Below are 13344 nucleotides of genomic sequence, written 5' to 3' on the forward strand. Positions count from 1 at the left end.
TACAAATGCAAGCGGCGCTCCGCTAGATTTATCCCGCCGGGAAGGCGGAGTTGGAGATGTAAGACGCGGACTTTGGTAATCCAACAGAAGTGGTCTTTGTTTCACCAAAAAGATATCTTTACATTTGATTTTGAATAGTCCTAGCCGATTATTTCCTCAGGCATGCGTGCGAATCTGATACGATCCGCCAGTGCAGGTGCAATACGTCGCATGTGGAACTTGTGGCACCCGTCCCCGTCCTAATGAGCGTTTGTATCGTCCACTCTACCGTCTCTCATAGCCTTGAAGCCCCTTTCTCACGGTCTTCCACATATACGTAGGACCAACGCACAAGATAGAACAGGCTTGCCGGTCGAACAAATTAGGCCAGGTTCTGAGGATGCACATGCAGGAGTGTTTCAAGCACTGTGATTGGGTACATAGGTTTGTCACTTGCTCCGAAGCATTCCCGCGAATTGCATGGAGATTGGCTGGCGCTTTCGTTGGAAAGAATGGCTCTGCGGGCGATTGAGGGAAATATGGGGTGGATAAGCAAGTGAGCCGCAAGGCTCCCGTGTCACATCACGCAATATTTCACGCCTGAATTCTGTCGGCACTATTGAAGCTAAATCATCAACGATTCGTCTGGTATCACAGTACCAAGTGCTTTACGTCCCAAAAGTCTCTTTCCGATGGAGAGTATTGACGACGTTGTGGATCGCGCAAGGCAGGCGCTGGAGGGAGTGCCTGAAGACGACGAGGATCGATGGAGGAATCTGGCAGAGTTTGGAGGTCTGCTCGACTGGGCATGGAGCCAAACGAAGTCCATGCAGTATCTTGAGGAAGCTATTGAGGTCTCTGAAACTGTGGTAAAGATCACGGCGGAGAAGGGCCTGATCACGAACCAGGCAGATTTCCTCGCCACTTTGCACTCCCTCTGGCTAGAAAAGTATCACGAAACTCACGAAATCATGGATCTGGACAAAAGCATCGAGGCTGCCCAGAAAGCTGCGGATTCAACGCCAGAAGAGGACATATACAAGGCCAGCCGACTGAGTGAGCTCTCGCATCGGATTCATACCAAATACAAGCGCTTGGGCCGGTTATCAGACTTACAGGAAGCGATCCAGTCCGCGGAACAGGCTGTAGAGGCTTCACCGGTCATACACAGTGAGGCTACACGCGCTGGATGGCGGAGTGACCTGGCTTTTCTCGTGACAGCAAGATTTCGGCATACTGGCGAGTCCAAAGACTTGGAAGATGGGATATGCTACGCCAGAGAGGCGGTTGAAGTTACACCCGCCGACCACCGCGAGAGATCGAACAGGCTGAACAACCTTGGGCACGTTCTATACTCCAGATACATGTACACAGGCAGGTGCAAAGACTTGGAAGAGGCTATTAACTTGGCGAGAGATGCCATTGATGCATTTAGCGCAACTTTGCCTCCGGACCATCCTAGCGGACTTGATCGTCGGTTCAACCTTGCTGTACGTCTCGGAGCTAGATACTCGCTGACAGCTTCCGAGGACGACATAAATGAGGCAACACGAATAACCCAGGAGGTATTATCTTTGACTCCGCACGGAAGCCTGGACTTGCCCAACCGTCTTAATCTCCTTGGGAGCCTGCTAGAAGACCGGTACAAAAGCACTCTCAAAAGGGAGTATCTAAATGAGGCAATTAAGATCGCCATGAAAGGTCTCGAGGTAACCTCAAACGACAGTCTCGACCAGGCTACGTTTCTGAGGAACCTTACCTTTCGTTTTGGCGAGAAGTTTCTGTTCTCAAATTCGCTGGATGACCTGGACTTGGCCATACATGCGGCAAGGAAGGCCCTTGAGATCATTCCCCGAGACGTACCAGAGCGACTAAGTGTATTGAGCAATCTTGGAGCTTTACTCGGAAAGCGATACTCTCAGACTCTGGACGCAGGTGGATTAGATGAAGCCATTGGATTTGCTAGAGAAGCTCAAGACGCATTCTCGGGGCCACACATCCGCATCGACGACAAGATTTCCCGCATCATTGTCCTTCACAACCTTCTTGATAAGAAGTACTCGCGCACCGGAGCAATGTCTGACCTGGAAACTGTTATTCTTGCGGCAAAGGAGGCTGTGAAAATTACACCGAAAGGCCATGAACAGCGTCCAGAACTCCTGGATACTCTCAGTCATCATCTTGACCACAAGTATTTCTACACCAGGACTACCGATGATCTACACGGATGTATTCAATTCGCGCGAGAAGCTCTTGCTGAAACCTCGGAATCTAGCCCACATTGGGCAGCACGCTGCCATAACTTGGGCCTCCGACTAGGCGAGCACTACTCTGCCATCGGGATGCGTGCAGCATCGGACCTGAATGAAGCAATTCTGATGAGCCAAAACGCTGTCAAGGCAACTCAAGAGAAACACCCGATGCGCCCAGACTACCTGAACGGTCTTAGCATGAACCTCGGACGACAATACTATGAAAATGGACAGAGGGAGGATCTCGACAAAGCCATCAGGTCTGCCAGAGAAACCATGAAGATTGCACCATCGGATCACCCAGACCGCGGTTACTTTCTCATCAATCTAAGCAACCGCATAGGTGACAGGTTTACTCATACCGGCGATGAATGTGATTTGACGGAGGCCACTCAACTTGCGCAGGAGGCACTGGAGGCTACTACACAACACGGCCCTCGGCTATCAATCAGGATGAACAACTTGGGACTTCGTCTGAGAGACAGATACCTGAGAACTGGTGAGATGAAAGACCTCGACAGGTCTGTTGAACTAGCAAGGAAAGCAACAGAAGCCACTTCTACGGGCACGAAGACTCCGGAACGCATCGACCAGCTGTTCAATCTATCAATCCGGCTTGGCGATAGATATCAGCGAACAGGGGAGAAAGCGGACTTGGAAGAAGCCATCGGACTCGCCAGAGAAAGCGTCCAATCTACGCCTGAAGGACACCCAGCTCAAGGCACTCGTCTTAATGCGCTGGCAAGTCTACTGGGCAACAAATATGCCCGTTCACATGTACTCTCATATTTGGACGACTCCATCGCATTCGCGAGGAAGGCCGTGCTAGTCGGTAAACAGGACCACTTTGTGAGATGTGCGGAGTATTTGAACAACCTCGGAAACCGGCTTTCTGACAGGTACTCTCATTCTGGGGCGCTGATTGATCTCGAAGAGGCTATCAAGTTCCACGACGAGGCAGTCGAAACGGTTCCTTCTACTCATCCAGACAGGGCAGATTATCTGAACAACCTTGGAAACGCTCTAAGTGATAGATTTGAGCGGAAGGGGGAAACGGCCGATCTTGACCGAGCTATCGATGTGTCTCAAGCGGCTTTGGCGGCACTTGTTCCACGGGATAACCCCAACCGAGGACCAATCTTGAGCACCATTGGAAACAGATTGATCGATCGATACTCTGGAGAAAGCCACCCGAAAAGTGGACTGATTGAAGATCTCAACATGGCAATCAGTCAGATCAACGAAGCTGTGCAGGTCACACCTGAAGGCCGCCCCGACCGAGTCAAGTTTCTGAACAACCAGGGAAAGTTCTACGGTCTCAAATATCGACATTTTGAAATGCAATATTTGGATGACCTTGAGTTGGGTATCAGCGCTGCCAACAAAGCGGTGAATACCTGCCCCGATGATCATCCTGACCGAGCTGCAGCAACATTCAATCTTGGGCGCTTGCTTTGGGACAGATACTCCAAAGTCGGAGAACCAGATGATTTGCGAGATGCAAGGGCAAACTTTGTGTCGACTCTGGGCCATAAGCAAGCCCCGATCAGCTTGCGTATCGATGCTGGCCGACAGTTCCTGTTAACTCCAGATGTCTTGAACGATACACAGCTAGCCTTCAACATAGCGAAGCAAACCATTTCACTGGTCCCGGTGTCAGCACCGCTCTCGTTGCGTCCAGCAGATAAACAGTATCTGCTTACTCAGGCTGTCGGACTAGCTTCAGATGCTGCTGCAATTGCCATAGAGACTGGCGAAGGCCCGACCGAGGCCCTCAAACTGCTTGAGACTGGCCGAGGCATCATCGCCGATTCGCTGCAGAAGATCCGCGCAGACATATCGGAGCTACACCGCTCGCATCCAAAGTTGGCCCAGGCTTTCGACCAACTCCGTAATCTCATGGATTCATCTAATGCGAGCCATGGTAATTCCGACAAGTCGTCCATCGAGGCCGACATCCGCCACCTTGCCACTGCTCGAATGGAAAATCTGCTGTAAAAAATACAGCAACAGCCCGGTTTTGAAGTGTTTCTCGGCACCATGTCTGAGGACCAGATGCTCCGAGCAGGTTCGAGAGGCCCTGTTATTGTTGTCAATGTTAGTCGGTTCAGGTGCGATGCTATCATTGTCCAAGAAGATCACGTACGAACTTTACCATTGAGCGACGTCACCTACAAAATCATCGAGTCAAAGGCTCTTGAAGTCAGGGATCCTTACATCCTGATCTGGCTATGGAATATCATTGTTGGACCTGTTCTCGAGTATCTGAGTTTTACGGACACACCGAACACGGCAAAAGCTTGGCCGCATGTTTGGTGGATTCCGACCGGCCCGCTGGTTGGCTTTCCTCTGCATGCTGCTGGTGACCACTTTGGTGGTCAAGAACGGACAGCCCTTGACAGGGTGATATCGTCTTACAGTACATCCGTTCATGCCATTCTCCATGCTAGAAAGCCAATGACCTACAGATCTGTGATCCAGAACGACACAGGGGGCGCAATACGCGAGGAAGGCGACGGCACCTCTACCTCAGAATTCCTTCTCGTTTCCATGACGAAGACGCCGGGCATGAAGACGCTGCAGTATGCTGCGAGCGAAATTGATGCTGTCAAGTTGGGCTGCAAGTCCAGGGGAATCGACTGCACTCACGCGGCTGGAAGATACAAAGATGTACTTGCCGCGTTAAATAGTGGTTGCAAGGTGTTCCACTTTGCTGGACACGGCCACACGCACTCCTTCGACCCTCTGCAGAGCCGCTTACTACTGGAAGACTGGGAGGATCAATCTCTGACAGCTGGCATTCTTTTGGAGATAAATCTGAGGGAAACTTCTCCATTTCTGGCATACTTATCGGCATGTGGGACGAGCCAGATCCTTAATTATAAATCAGTTGACGAAAGCATTCACTTGGCCGGCGCCTTTCAGCTTGCTGGCTTTCGACATGTAATTGGGACACTGTGGGAAGTTGAAGATAGCTTATGTGTGAATACGGCGAAGATGACTTACGAGGGATTGTGGGAAAAGGGCATGACTGATGATTCCGTTTGCCAAAGTCTCCATCACACGATCCGGCATCTTCGCGACGACTGGGTTCATAGCCATCAAATGCGCAACAGGTCAAAAATAAGCCGGTCAAATGTGGAGCAAGAGACGGTAACTCAACTCGAGGAGGAAGTGGGAATGGAGGCACCTTTCAAATTAGACGGAAATGGTCTCACAAGGGATATAAGAAGGAGGAGGCCTGAAGTCATGAGGTCATGGTGGGTTCCTTACGTTCACTTTGGTCCTTGAAAAAAAGCGAAGTTGCTATCATGTGTCCAAAATATAAATACAAAAGCCCTTTTTCTAATTTGACGCCTGCCCATACGGTTCAATCCTTAAATCCGGCCCATGTCCAACATATGCCGTAGCGCCAGCCAGTATTCGATCGTTCTCAATATGCAAACTTTTTTCCTCGCCTATGAATACGGTGATCACAGCGAAGCCGTCTTTGCTCGTCCACAGAGGAAACGTAGCTTTAGATTCCGACTTGGTTTTCGATTCGGGTTGGAGAGTCTTCTTCGTAGCGGGGCCGACGTATGTCTATTGGCCCAATTATCAATATCAATACTGAAGAGAAGGTGAGACAGAAGTTGGGCAACGTACTGTTTGGCTCAAACCAATTCCTCCCCCTGTTGTTGACAGATTGACCTCAAAACCCGTGAGCATCCGGCAAGGACGATGCTTGGACACGACGACAGTGATCTCCTCATCATGTTGGTTCACAACCCACACGCAAGCCGGCACTCCTTTCAGTTTCCTTAACAAGGCTCCGAAGGACCCCTGGATGCCTTGTCAGCGGTTCGCCAGTTCGCATGACGCATAACCCGGAAGAAGATGGTGTGTTCTCTCACCTTGGGAACCGGGCCCCCTGGGACGGAAGCCGGGATGTCACCCCCCCACCAAGCTTCTTCTTGTGAAACTTGGTTTTCGGGGCCGGGAAGATCGCAGCCGTCGACGGGTAGATCCGTTGTGTGGAGAAAAACGTTTTCCTGTGGTACGGGTGCAGCTTTCAGTATTTCCATGTTGAAGACTCCAAGACGACTCGACACTAGAACGAAGTACGAAGTGGAAATTCGGGCGACTTTTGGAAGCGTGGGGGATTTCTTGTACGATGACAAAAGATTTTCGATCATCTAGGAATGTCTCATTAAGCAGTGTTGAACGGTGGCGAAGGCCAGCGGGCCAAAAGGGCGGCGAAACCTAGCAGACAGAGGCGGAGCACTTTGCCACGTAACAAAACTACATGCAGGTCGCCGTTGCGGCGACCGCACTGGATAAGTGGACTCATGTAATGGAATCCCGAGCGGCGTCTCAATTGGTGTGGAATATGAAGCGGGTCGACATGAGCTGATGGAAGGATCGGAACCTGGAGGAGACGAGACCTATCATCGCCCTTGGTGCAGTACTACACAAAGCCATGACTCCAATCATCGAACCAAGAAGTGCTTGTGAATTCAGAGGTACGACTACTACTCCTGCTTTAAGAGATGGCCCATGCAAGCGGTGTAATTCTTGAAAAGTGGCTGGTCTAGTTGTGGTTCAGCTCAAAAGAGACTACACGCATGCCAAATTCGACATAAGTCTGTTGAGTTTTGACATCTCTGGTAGGATTCGAGCCGACAGTATCGATGAACTCACTGAGACTTGGCGCATCAAGTTCTCGAGCACCCCTGTCTGCACCCTTGGCCGCACCAGGGCCCGTCTCAAGGCACCGAAGATCCATGTCGAGTCGACTAGGTGTTACCACAACAACAATGTTCTCGAAAAGCCTGGGGCATTTCTTTGGCACGCTCGCGGGCCAATCAACCTCAGACCCTTCAAGGGTTCCGAATATCATGTCCAACTCGCCGAAGATGTATTCTTCATTGGGACGAAGTTCTCGGCCACTTGGTGTTGCAGAAGTCAGCATCATAACAGATCCAGCGCAAATTTCGAAAATCGTGACAAGCACTGTTGATCGGCCATTGTTGCGAAGTTTGATGAATATCCTGTCCCCTTCGGTGATCACGAGGCCTCCTTCTTGGCCGCTGGTGTCCGGTTGGCCACATCTGACTCGGCCGACCTGCACACCGACTTGTTGCGACAGTGCAATCGGCTCGACTTGCCGAGCAAGCGAGAGAAGGTGCCTCGACCGCGCCATGGACTCCAGTCTGTCAATAATCTCGGAGACACATCGGGCATCAACACGTTCCCCTGTCACCTGCCAGCGACCCAGGAGAGAGGATTCGCCAGTCTCCTGACTCCAGAGCTCGACTTCGGAATCGCCGCGCGCGACTGTGGCGAATGGGGACGGGTCGTTGTCTTCAGCTTTGCAGAGAAAAGGCGATCCATCGATGCGGCCATTTAATTGCTCTGAGGCCTCCCCAAGCTGAACTGCGACGGGCAATCTACCAATCTTCTTTCTTGGGAAAGCTCTCATGTCTGATCCAGCATGTTTCTCAACGCGACTGATGAGGTCGCTGTCTTTGATGACCCGCGACTTCACAGGCCCAACAGCATCAACGGTGATCTCAGTAATCTGGCGACGCAAGTCAAACCGCTCGTCAAGACCCGGCAAGACGGCATAAGTATCTCCCGCCACAACACCGTGAAGCCTCCCACCCTCCAAGACAGGACCATCCTTCAGAGTGTATGAGAACGGAAGTGCGGCATTAAGACTCGCTTTGTCAAGGCTGAAGGTGAACCGCGTGTCGTCTCCTTCAATTTGCGGAAATTGCTGAGGACAGGTGGCTTTGATGCGGTCTCGAACGCTGCGCATGACGCTGCGCCAGCAACTATTGACGGATTACCAGACGCATCCCGTCGGAGCATCACACGCTCAAGAGCTTCGGCGAGCACACTTCGCTGCTCCTCGCCGAAGACCTGTTCGTAAGTGCTCTCAGTCTGCGCTGACGCTGCAATGGTGAGAAGTCGGGGATTTCTTTCATGATGACCGCCTCCGTTGAGCGTGCCATCTCGCAGCATCTTTTGAATGTGTGAGAAAACTACAGCATAGACTTGCGGGTCGATCTTTTTGACGGTGGCCTTGAGTCGGGCCATGCGGGCTGCATGACAACAGTCCAGTATCAGCGTGACGTTTTCGGTCTTGTCGGTGATTCGGCGCAGATATTGTGACAACTCCACGTCTGTAATTCCTCTGAAGTCACCTTCGGTGGTTTCTGAAAAGTCATACGGGATGAGAAACTGGACTGGGCGCTTCGCGTTGATCTCGCCTGTCTGCTCTACAAGGCCTCCATGGCCTGAGAAGTAGACCACGACAGCATCGCTTGCGTTCGTGGCCTCGATGATATCCTCCAAGTGGTTGAGAATGTCAGCTCTAGTCGCGTTTTGTACCGTCTCGCAGGAAAATCCGTAAACTTCGAGTACTGTTCTCATAGTTTCCAAGTCCCGGGCGGGGGCCTTGAGTCCCGCAACGGGACAGCCGATGAGTAGCGCCCGCTTGTGGCCGCCATTCGAGGCCGCCTCTGGCATGATTGAGTCGTATGTCGTTCTCAAATGCAGATGACAGAAGTGTTTTCAGATCATTGTCTTGTACAGAATGACAAGCATAGACACAGATGAGAGAATTCTTTTCGGGAGGGAGAGATCCTACGAGGGGTTGCTGGCCAACAACATGCGGCCACATGCCCCACCGTATCGGGCATCATTGCATCAGGCCACCAAGATGTCAGCATGCATCTGTCACATTATGGATTAAAGTGCATGATTGAAGTAACATTCGCCCCCATGAAGAGCACTGATGCTAAGGCGAACCTAGGAACTTCTTTCTGAGCATGAAATGCGAACCGGGTTGAGATCACTGACCCCTATTCAGAATAATGCAATGACTTTGGAAACTGCCCTGAGACAAGATCATTTGAACGGGTTAACACGTCCACTTTTTCAGCGGGTTTTGACTTCAATAAAATGAATGGTTATAACTTATCTTGCTCAAAGAATACCAATTCCAAGCAGGCTTGTCACTTGTCATCTATAGATTCTTGGCTATCAACCAACGTAGCTCTTCTAGGGTTCCCGGCTGACTAACGGTGGTTGGCCAAATGAGGTAGGGATGTAGCATCGACGCCTCCAACACGGATATGATAAGCCGTCCCGGGTGAATCTGCCCGTCTGTTATCTCACTTCCGGTATCTCCTTCCCCCGTCTTGCAATTAGCATCATACGTGAAGAATTGAAAATGACAACCAGAATATCCCACAAGAAGAGCAGATTTGGATGCACACTGTGCAAAACTAGACGGGTAAGCATATAAATACAGCTCAACGTTTCATGCAGCTAAATTGTTAGAGAAGATCAAATGTGACCAACGGAAACCTGGTTGCGTCCGCTGCGAGGAATATGGCTCGAATTGTCCTGGATACCCGTTGAACGTGCGATGGGCCCCAGCCAACCAACTTCATGCGAAAAGATCAGCTCCGCCAAGAAGCCCGGAAGGAATTAATGGCAGCAATAAAAGACCCAAAAATACTTCGAGCCTCCCGCCTGCCGAGCCATCCGCTGTTTTGCCTCCCGTTGGAGCCAGTGATAGCAAGAGGAATGGTGATAACCATGCTGATCCGAGTCTTTCACTCCTGAAAGACTTGAAATCAGTTCTACACCCTGCTGATGGCTTTCTTGTATCTCAGAACCGATCATGGCTATCTTTTGAAGAAACAGTAGATGATGTGGTTAGCTCAGACCATCAGTTCTCGACGTCGTTATCTCCATTCGAGTTTCCCGACTTCAACTACACGGGCAGTCTAGATTTCATGTCTGTGGAGGTCCCGGATGAAGATCCATCAAGTGGCCATCGGTTTTCAGAGCCTGACGATCTTCTCCAAAGCTCAGACAGCGTTTCTCAGAATCCGCTAGGCTGGCCCCGCAGACTGACCACCCTCCCCACGGCTCTGTCAGACTATTTCATGCAAGAAGTGATACCACTTTATTGTACTTGGGATAGCAAGCATAACTACATGCGTATTTTGATGGAGAGCTCTTGGCAATCGTCGGAAGTACTCTTCCATACAATGCAGAGTATGGCCGCCGCTTGCTTGATGAAAAGCTTCCCTGAACTCGGCTGTGTCGCTGTAAGGGAGAGGAATCTTGCTCTTCAAGGCTTCGATAACGGGTATACATCTTCTGTTTGGCACCAACAAGACATCAATCTCATGTCTGGATTATTGCTGGGACACACTGCAAGCTGGCATGACCCTTCAGACCTGGAATTGGAGAAGTTCACAATCACGCAAGACACACTCCGAAACTGGGTGCCAGATTCCAAGACGGCTACTACGTTCCGTTTCTTCAAATCTGCAGTCGAGTACTGGGAGTTGCTTCTATCATTTTTCATTGAAACCTGCTCAACTACAGTTGATTCACCTGGCTTCATAGGCCCTCCACAACCGTGTGGGAATTTACCCCACCCCTTCACAGGCATATCCGATGATACGATGAGTTTGTTAGCCCGCGTGGGAAGACTGATTCATGACCACCGGAGGAAACAAGCTTCAAACAGGTTTATCTCAGAAGAACTTCTCGACTCTTTCAGAAAGGATATCCGACAGGCTCGGCAAGTCGAACGGAGACTGCTAGCTTACAAGAGACCCAAAATTTCCGAAATGGTCGATCCGGAAGATCCGCGAACTACTCTGACTCATCTGTCCAAGTTAGACGAAGCCTATATCTGTTCAGGACTGCTGCAATTATATCGCGTCTTTCCAGACTTGTTGTCTGACAGATATAACCCATGGAATGCTGTTGACCTCTACGACGCTCCACCACCCTGCAAGAGGCCAACAGAAACAGAGAGAAACGCATGGCTGACGAGCTTGGCCATGTATACACTTGATCTGCTCCGAGACATTCCGTTCGAGTCTCGAACTCGATGTGTTCAGCCTTTCATCTTCGTAGCTGTTGCCGGCGAACTTCGCGTTGGCACTCAAGCAGTCCTTTCGATGGACGCTGATAACGAGGAAGCTCGATTGCATGGCAATGACGCAATAAGAATAGCAACCGCGCGAAACTTCATTACAGCAAGGCTTTCAGCGTACCGTGATGTCCTGCCTTTGCGAAAGGTGATGAACATCTCGGAGTTGGTATATCACACTTGGGCAGCGCTAGATTCGGGGAAGAAGAATGTGTATTGGTTGGACGTTTGCGTGGAGAAAAGACTGAGCACCCTCTTTGGATAGATACCCAATTTATAAACAACACGCTATTTGGTTTAACATGTCCCAAATTGACGCTTCCAACTAATTTGACTCTCGTGCTAACGAAACCCATCTATCCAGTGCTTTCTCGAGGGTCAAGGCCTGCTCAAATCTGGTCTCTGTGAGCAAAAATGCCTTCGGAAGCCACTCAGGCACACCTTCGCCAGCAATCATCTTCACAAGTGCCTCGCCTGGTAGCCAGGCCTTGTCCATACCGTATCCATTGTATCCTCCGCAAATCCACTCGGCGGTGCTACTCTTACGACCTGAAGCGGACCCAGGGATCTTTCCGATCAAGGGTAACCCATCCGATGTATGACATTGAAGTCCGGTCCACATCCCCCGGATCTCGGGTTCCTCTCCCTGGGGCCATCCCTTGAAAAAGTAATTAGGAAGGAACCTCGCCAGATCCTTCATAGCCTGGCCGGGCACCGACGTGTCATCAGACGAGAGTGTGCCGAAAATGCTCGAGCTTCCCCCTCCAACCCAAATGTCTCCCGTCAACACGTTCTGTTGCAAGTAGTACAGGCCACCATCATACAATCCTGTGTTGTGATCCAACGTAGACTTATTCAGCAAGCTCCAGGAGGCGCTGTTCCCGACATTCTCCAGATGTTTGCCGGCTTTCTGGACTGACATCGTGCCTCTGTATGGGTACATCTTACCCCTCAGAGGCTTGAGAAGATGCGAAGCGTTGGCGTTGGTGCAGTGAATAACTTGTCTTGCATGCACAGTTCCTCGAGGAGTTGTAATCTCGTACTGATAGATCGAGTTCGCTGTCTCTTCTGGAGAAGAGGAAGACTGGGAGATGGCGGTAACTGGAGTGTTCGTTTCGATAGACAAGCGATTGGGATACTGGCCCAGAAGACTTTGAAAGATTCCAGTAATCAATCGATATGGCCATATGGCACCTGCTTTGTGAATGATCGTGCCACATCCAACCTTGACATTCCATTCCTGAGAAAACATTCATCAGTGTCTGTGATCGTCAATATCGATTGATGTGTAGAAGACAAACCTTGGCCAACTCCTCCTGCTCGAAAACCTTGTGAAGATATCTGTGCTCTGGAAACGCTTTGCGGAATTCCTCCAACGAGCTCAGTGATTCAAGCCACGCGAACTCGGTCTCAGGTACCCAACTTTGACCAGATCTCGAATTTCGCTCTCTGTCTGGATCTCCGGTCCCATATGTCTTACCATGTCCATCGCGCGCTCAATATTCATGAGGCTAAATCGAGCCATCTCCATCGCAGTCGCTTTGCCAAAGCGTTCGACCAAACCCGCGAACGTATGTCCGACGGGACTGACGAGCTGGCCCCCATTACGGCCCGTAGCACCGCTGCAAAGATTCCGGGCTTCTAGGACAAGAACTTGGCTTGGATTATCACCGGAGCCTAATATATCGTTCTCTAATAGGCTCTTTGTGACGCTGCATCCAGTGATCCCTGAGCCTAGGACAACAAAGCCGGCGTAGCTAGGGAGATTGGGGGACTGAACAGTTGCCAAGGTGGGATGGGGGGGTTCTTGCCAGAGTGAAATCGATGGATTAGGCCTCGGAAGTAGAGGGTCAGCCTCAAGGCACGCCCTCAGTCTCTCAATGAAGTCTTTCGGCATTGAGTCTGACGGTTGGGGGCCTTTGGCGACAGCCAAGAGCCGGTCCTTCGCCTTCCGAGTTCTCGTATCAGCCATATTTTTGCCTGGCCCAGCGGCGACTCTCGATACAGCAAAGAACAAAATCAAATTGTATTCGGAATCAAACAGGTAATTATGAGTTCTGCAGAACACATTGGCAACACATGTTTTAATTTATTTCATCGGCGTTCGCCTGCACGCTGACTTGTCTGTCTTGCGACGCGCGTGTGTCATTTCCCCTCCTCGGCAAC

At 50.7% G+C, this 13344-nt stretch overlaps 5 protein-coding genes across 5 annotated transcripts; 3 read left to right on the plus strand and 2 right to left on the minus strand.

Moving 5' to 3' along the window:
- Positions 1-671: 671 nt before the first annotated feature.
- Positions 672-4229, plus strand: CGCS363_v012050 (putative 30S ribosomal protein S17-like protein; the record flags this gene model as incomplete). The annotated part of the gene is made up of 1 exon (XM_036643899.1): positions 672-4229. One exon carries the CDS (start codon positions 672-674, stop codon positions 4227-4229), a length of 3558 nt encoding a protein of 1185 aa, XP_036490765.1.
- A 42-nt stretch (positions 4230-4271) lies between these two features.
- On the plus strand, positions 4272-5522 carry CGCS363_v012051 (uncharacterized protein; the record flags this gene model as incomplete). Its single annotated transcript, XM_036643900.1, has 2 exons — positions 4272-4680; positions 4723-5522. The coding sequence occupies 2 exons, from the start codon at positions 4272-4274 to the stop codon at positions 5520-5522; spliced, it is 1209 nt and encodes a 402-aa protein (XP_036490766.1).
- A 54-nt stretch (positions 5523-5576) lies between these two features.
- On the minus strand, positions 5577-6295 carry CGCS363_v012052 (uncharacterized protein; the record flags this gene model as incomplete). The annotated part of the gene is made up of 3 exons (XM_036643901.1): positions 5577-5813; positions 5877-6053; positions 6125-6295. 3 exons carry the CDS (start codon positions 6293-6295, stop codon positions 5577-5579), a joined length of 585 nt encoding a protein of 194 aa, XP_036490763.1.
- A 3879-nt stretch (positions 6296-10174) lies between these two features.
- BEA4-0 (Beauvericin cluster-specific repressor BEA4) lies at positions 10175-11443 on the plus strand (the record flags this gene model as incomplete). The annotated part of the gene is made up of 1 exon (XM_036643902.1): positions 10175-11443. The coding sequence occupies one exon, from the start codon at positions 10175-10177 to the stop codon at positions 11441-11443; it is 1269 nt and encodes a 422-aa protein (XP_036490764.1).
- Positions 11444-11503: 60 nt separating this feature from the next.
- Positions 11504-13150, minus strand: CGCS363_v012054 (uncharacterized protein; the record flags this gene model as incomplete). The annotated part of the gene is made up of 3 exons (XM_036643903.1): positions 11504-12418; positions 12480-12548; positions 12659-13150. 3 exons carry the CDS (start codon positions 13148-13150, stop codon positions 11504-11506), a joined length of 1476 nt encoding a protein of 491 aa, XP_036490769.1.
- Between the last annotated feature and the right edge of the window lie 194 nt (positions 13151-13344).

The sequence above is a fragment of the Colletotrichum siamense genome, assembly GCF_013390195.1.
Source record: "Colletotrichum siamense strain Cg363 chromosome Unknown KSG_Cg363_contig08, whole genome shotgun sequence".
Taxonomy (NCBI): Eukaryota; Fungi; Ascomycota; class Sordariomycetes; order Glomerellales; family Glomerellaceae; genus Colletotrichum; species Colletotrichum siamense.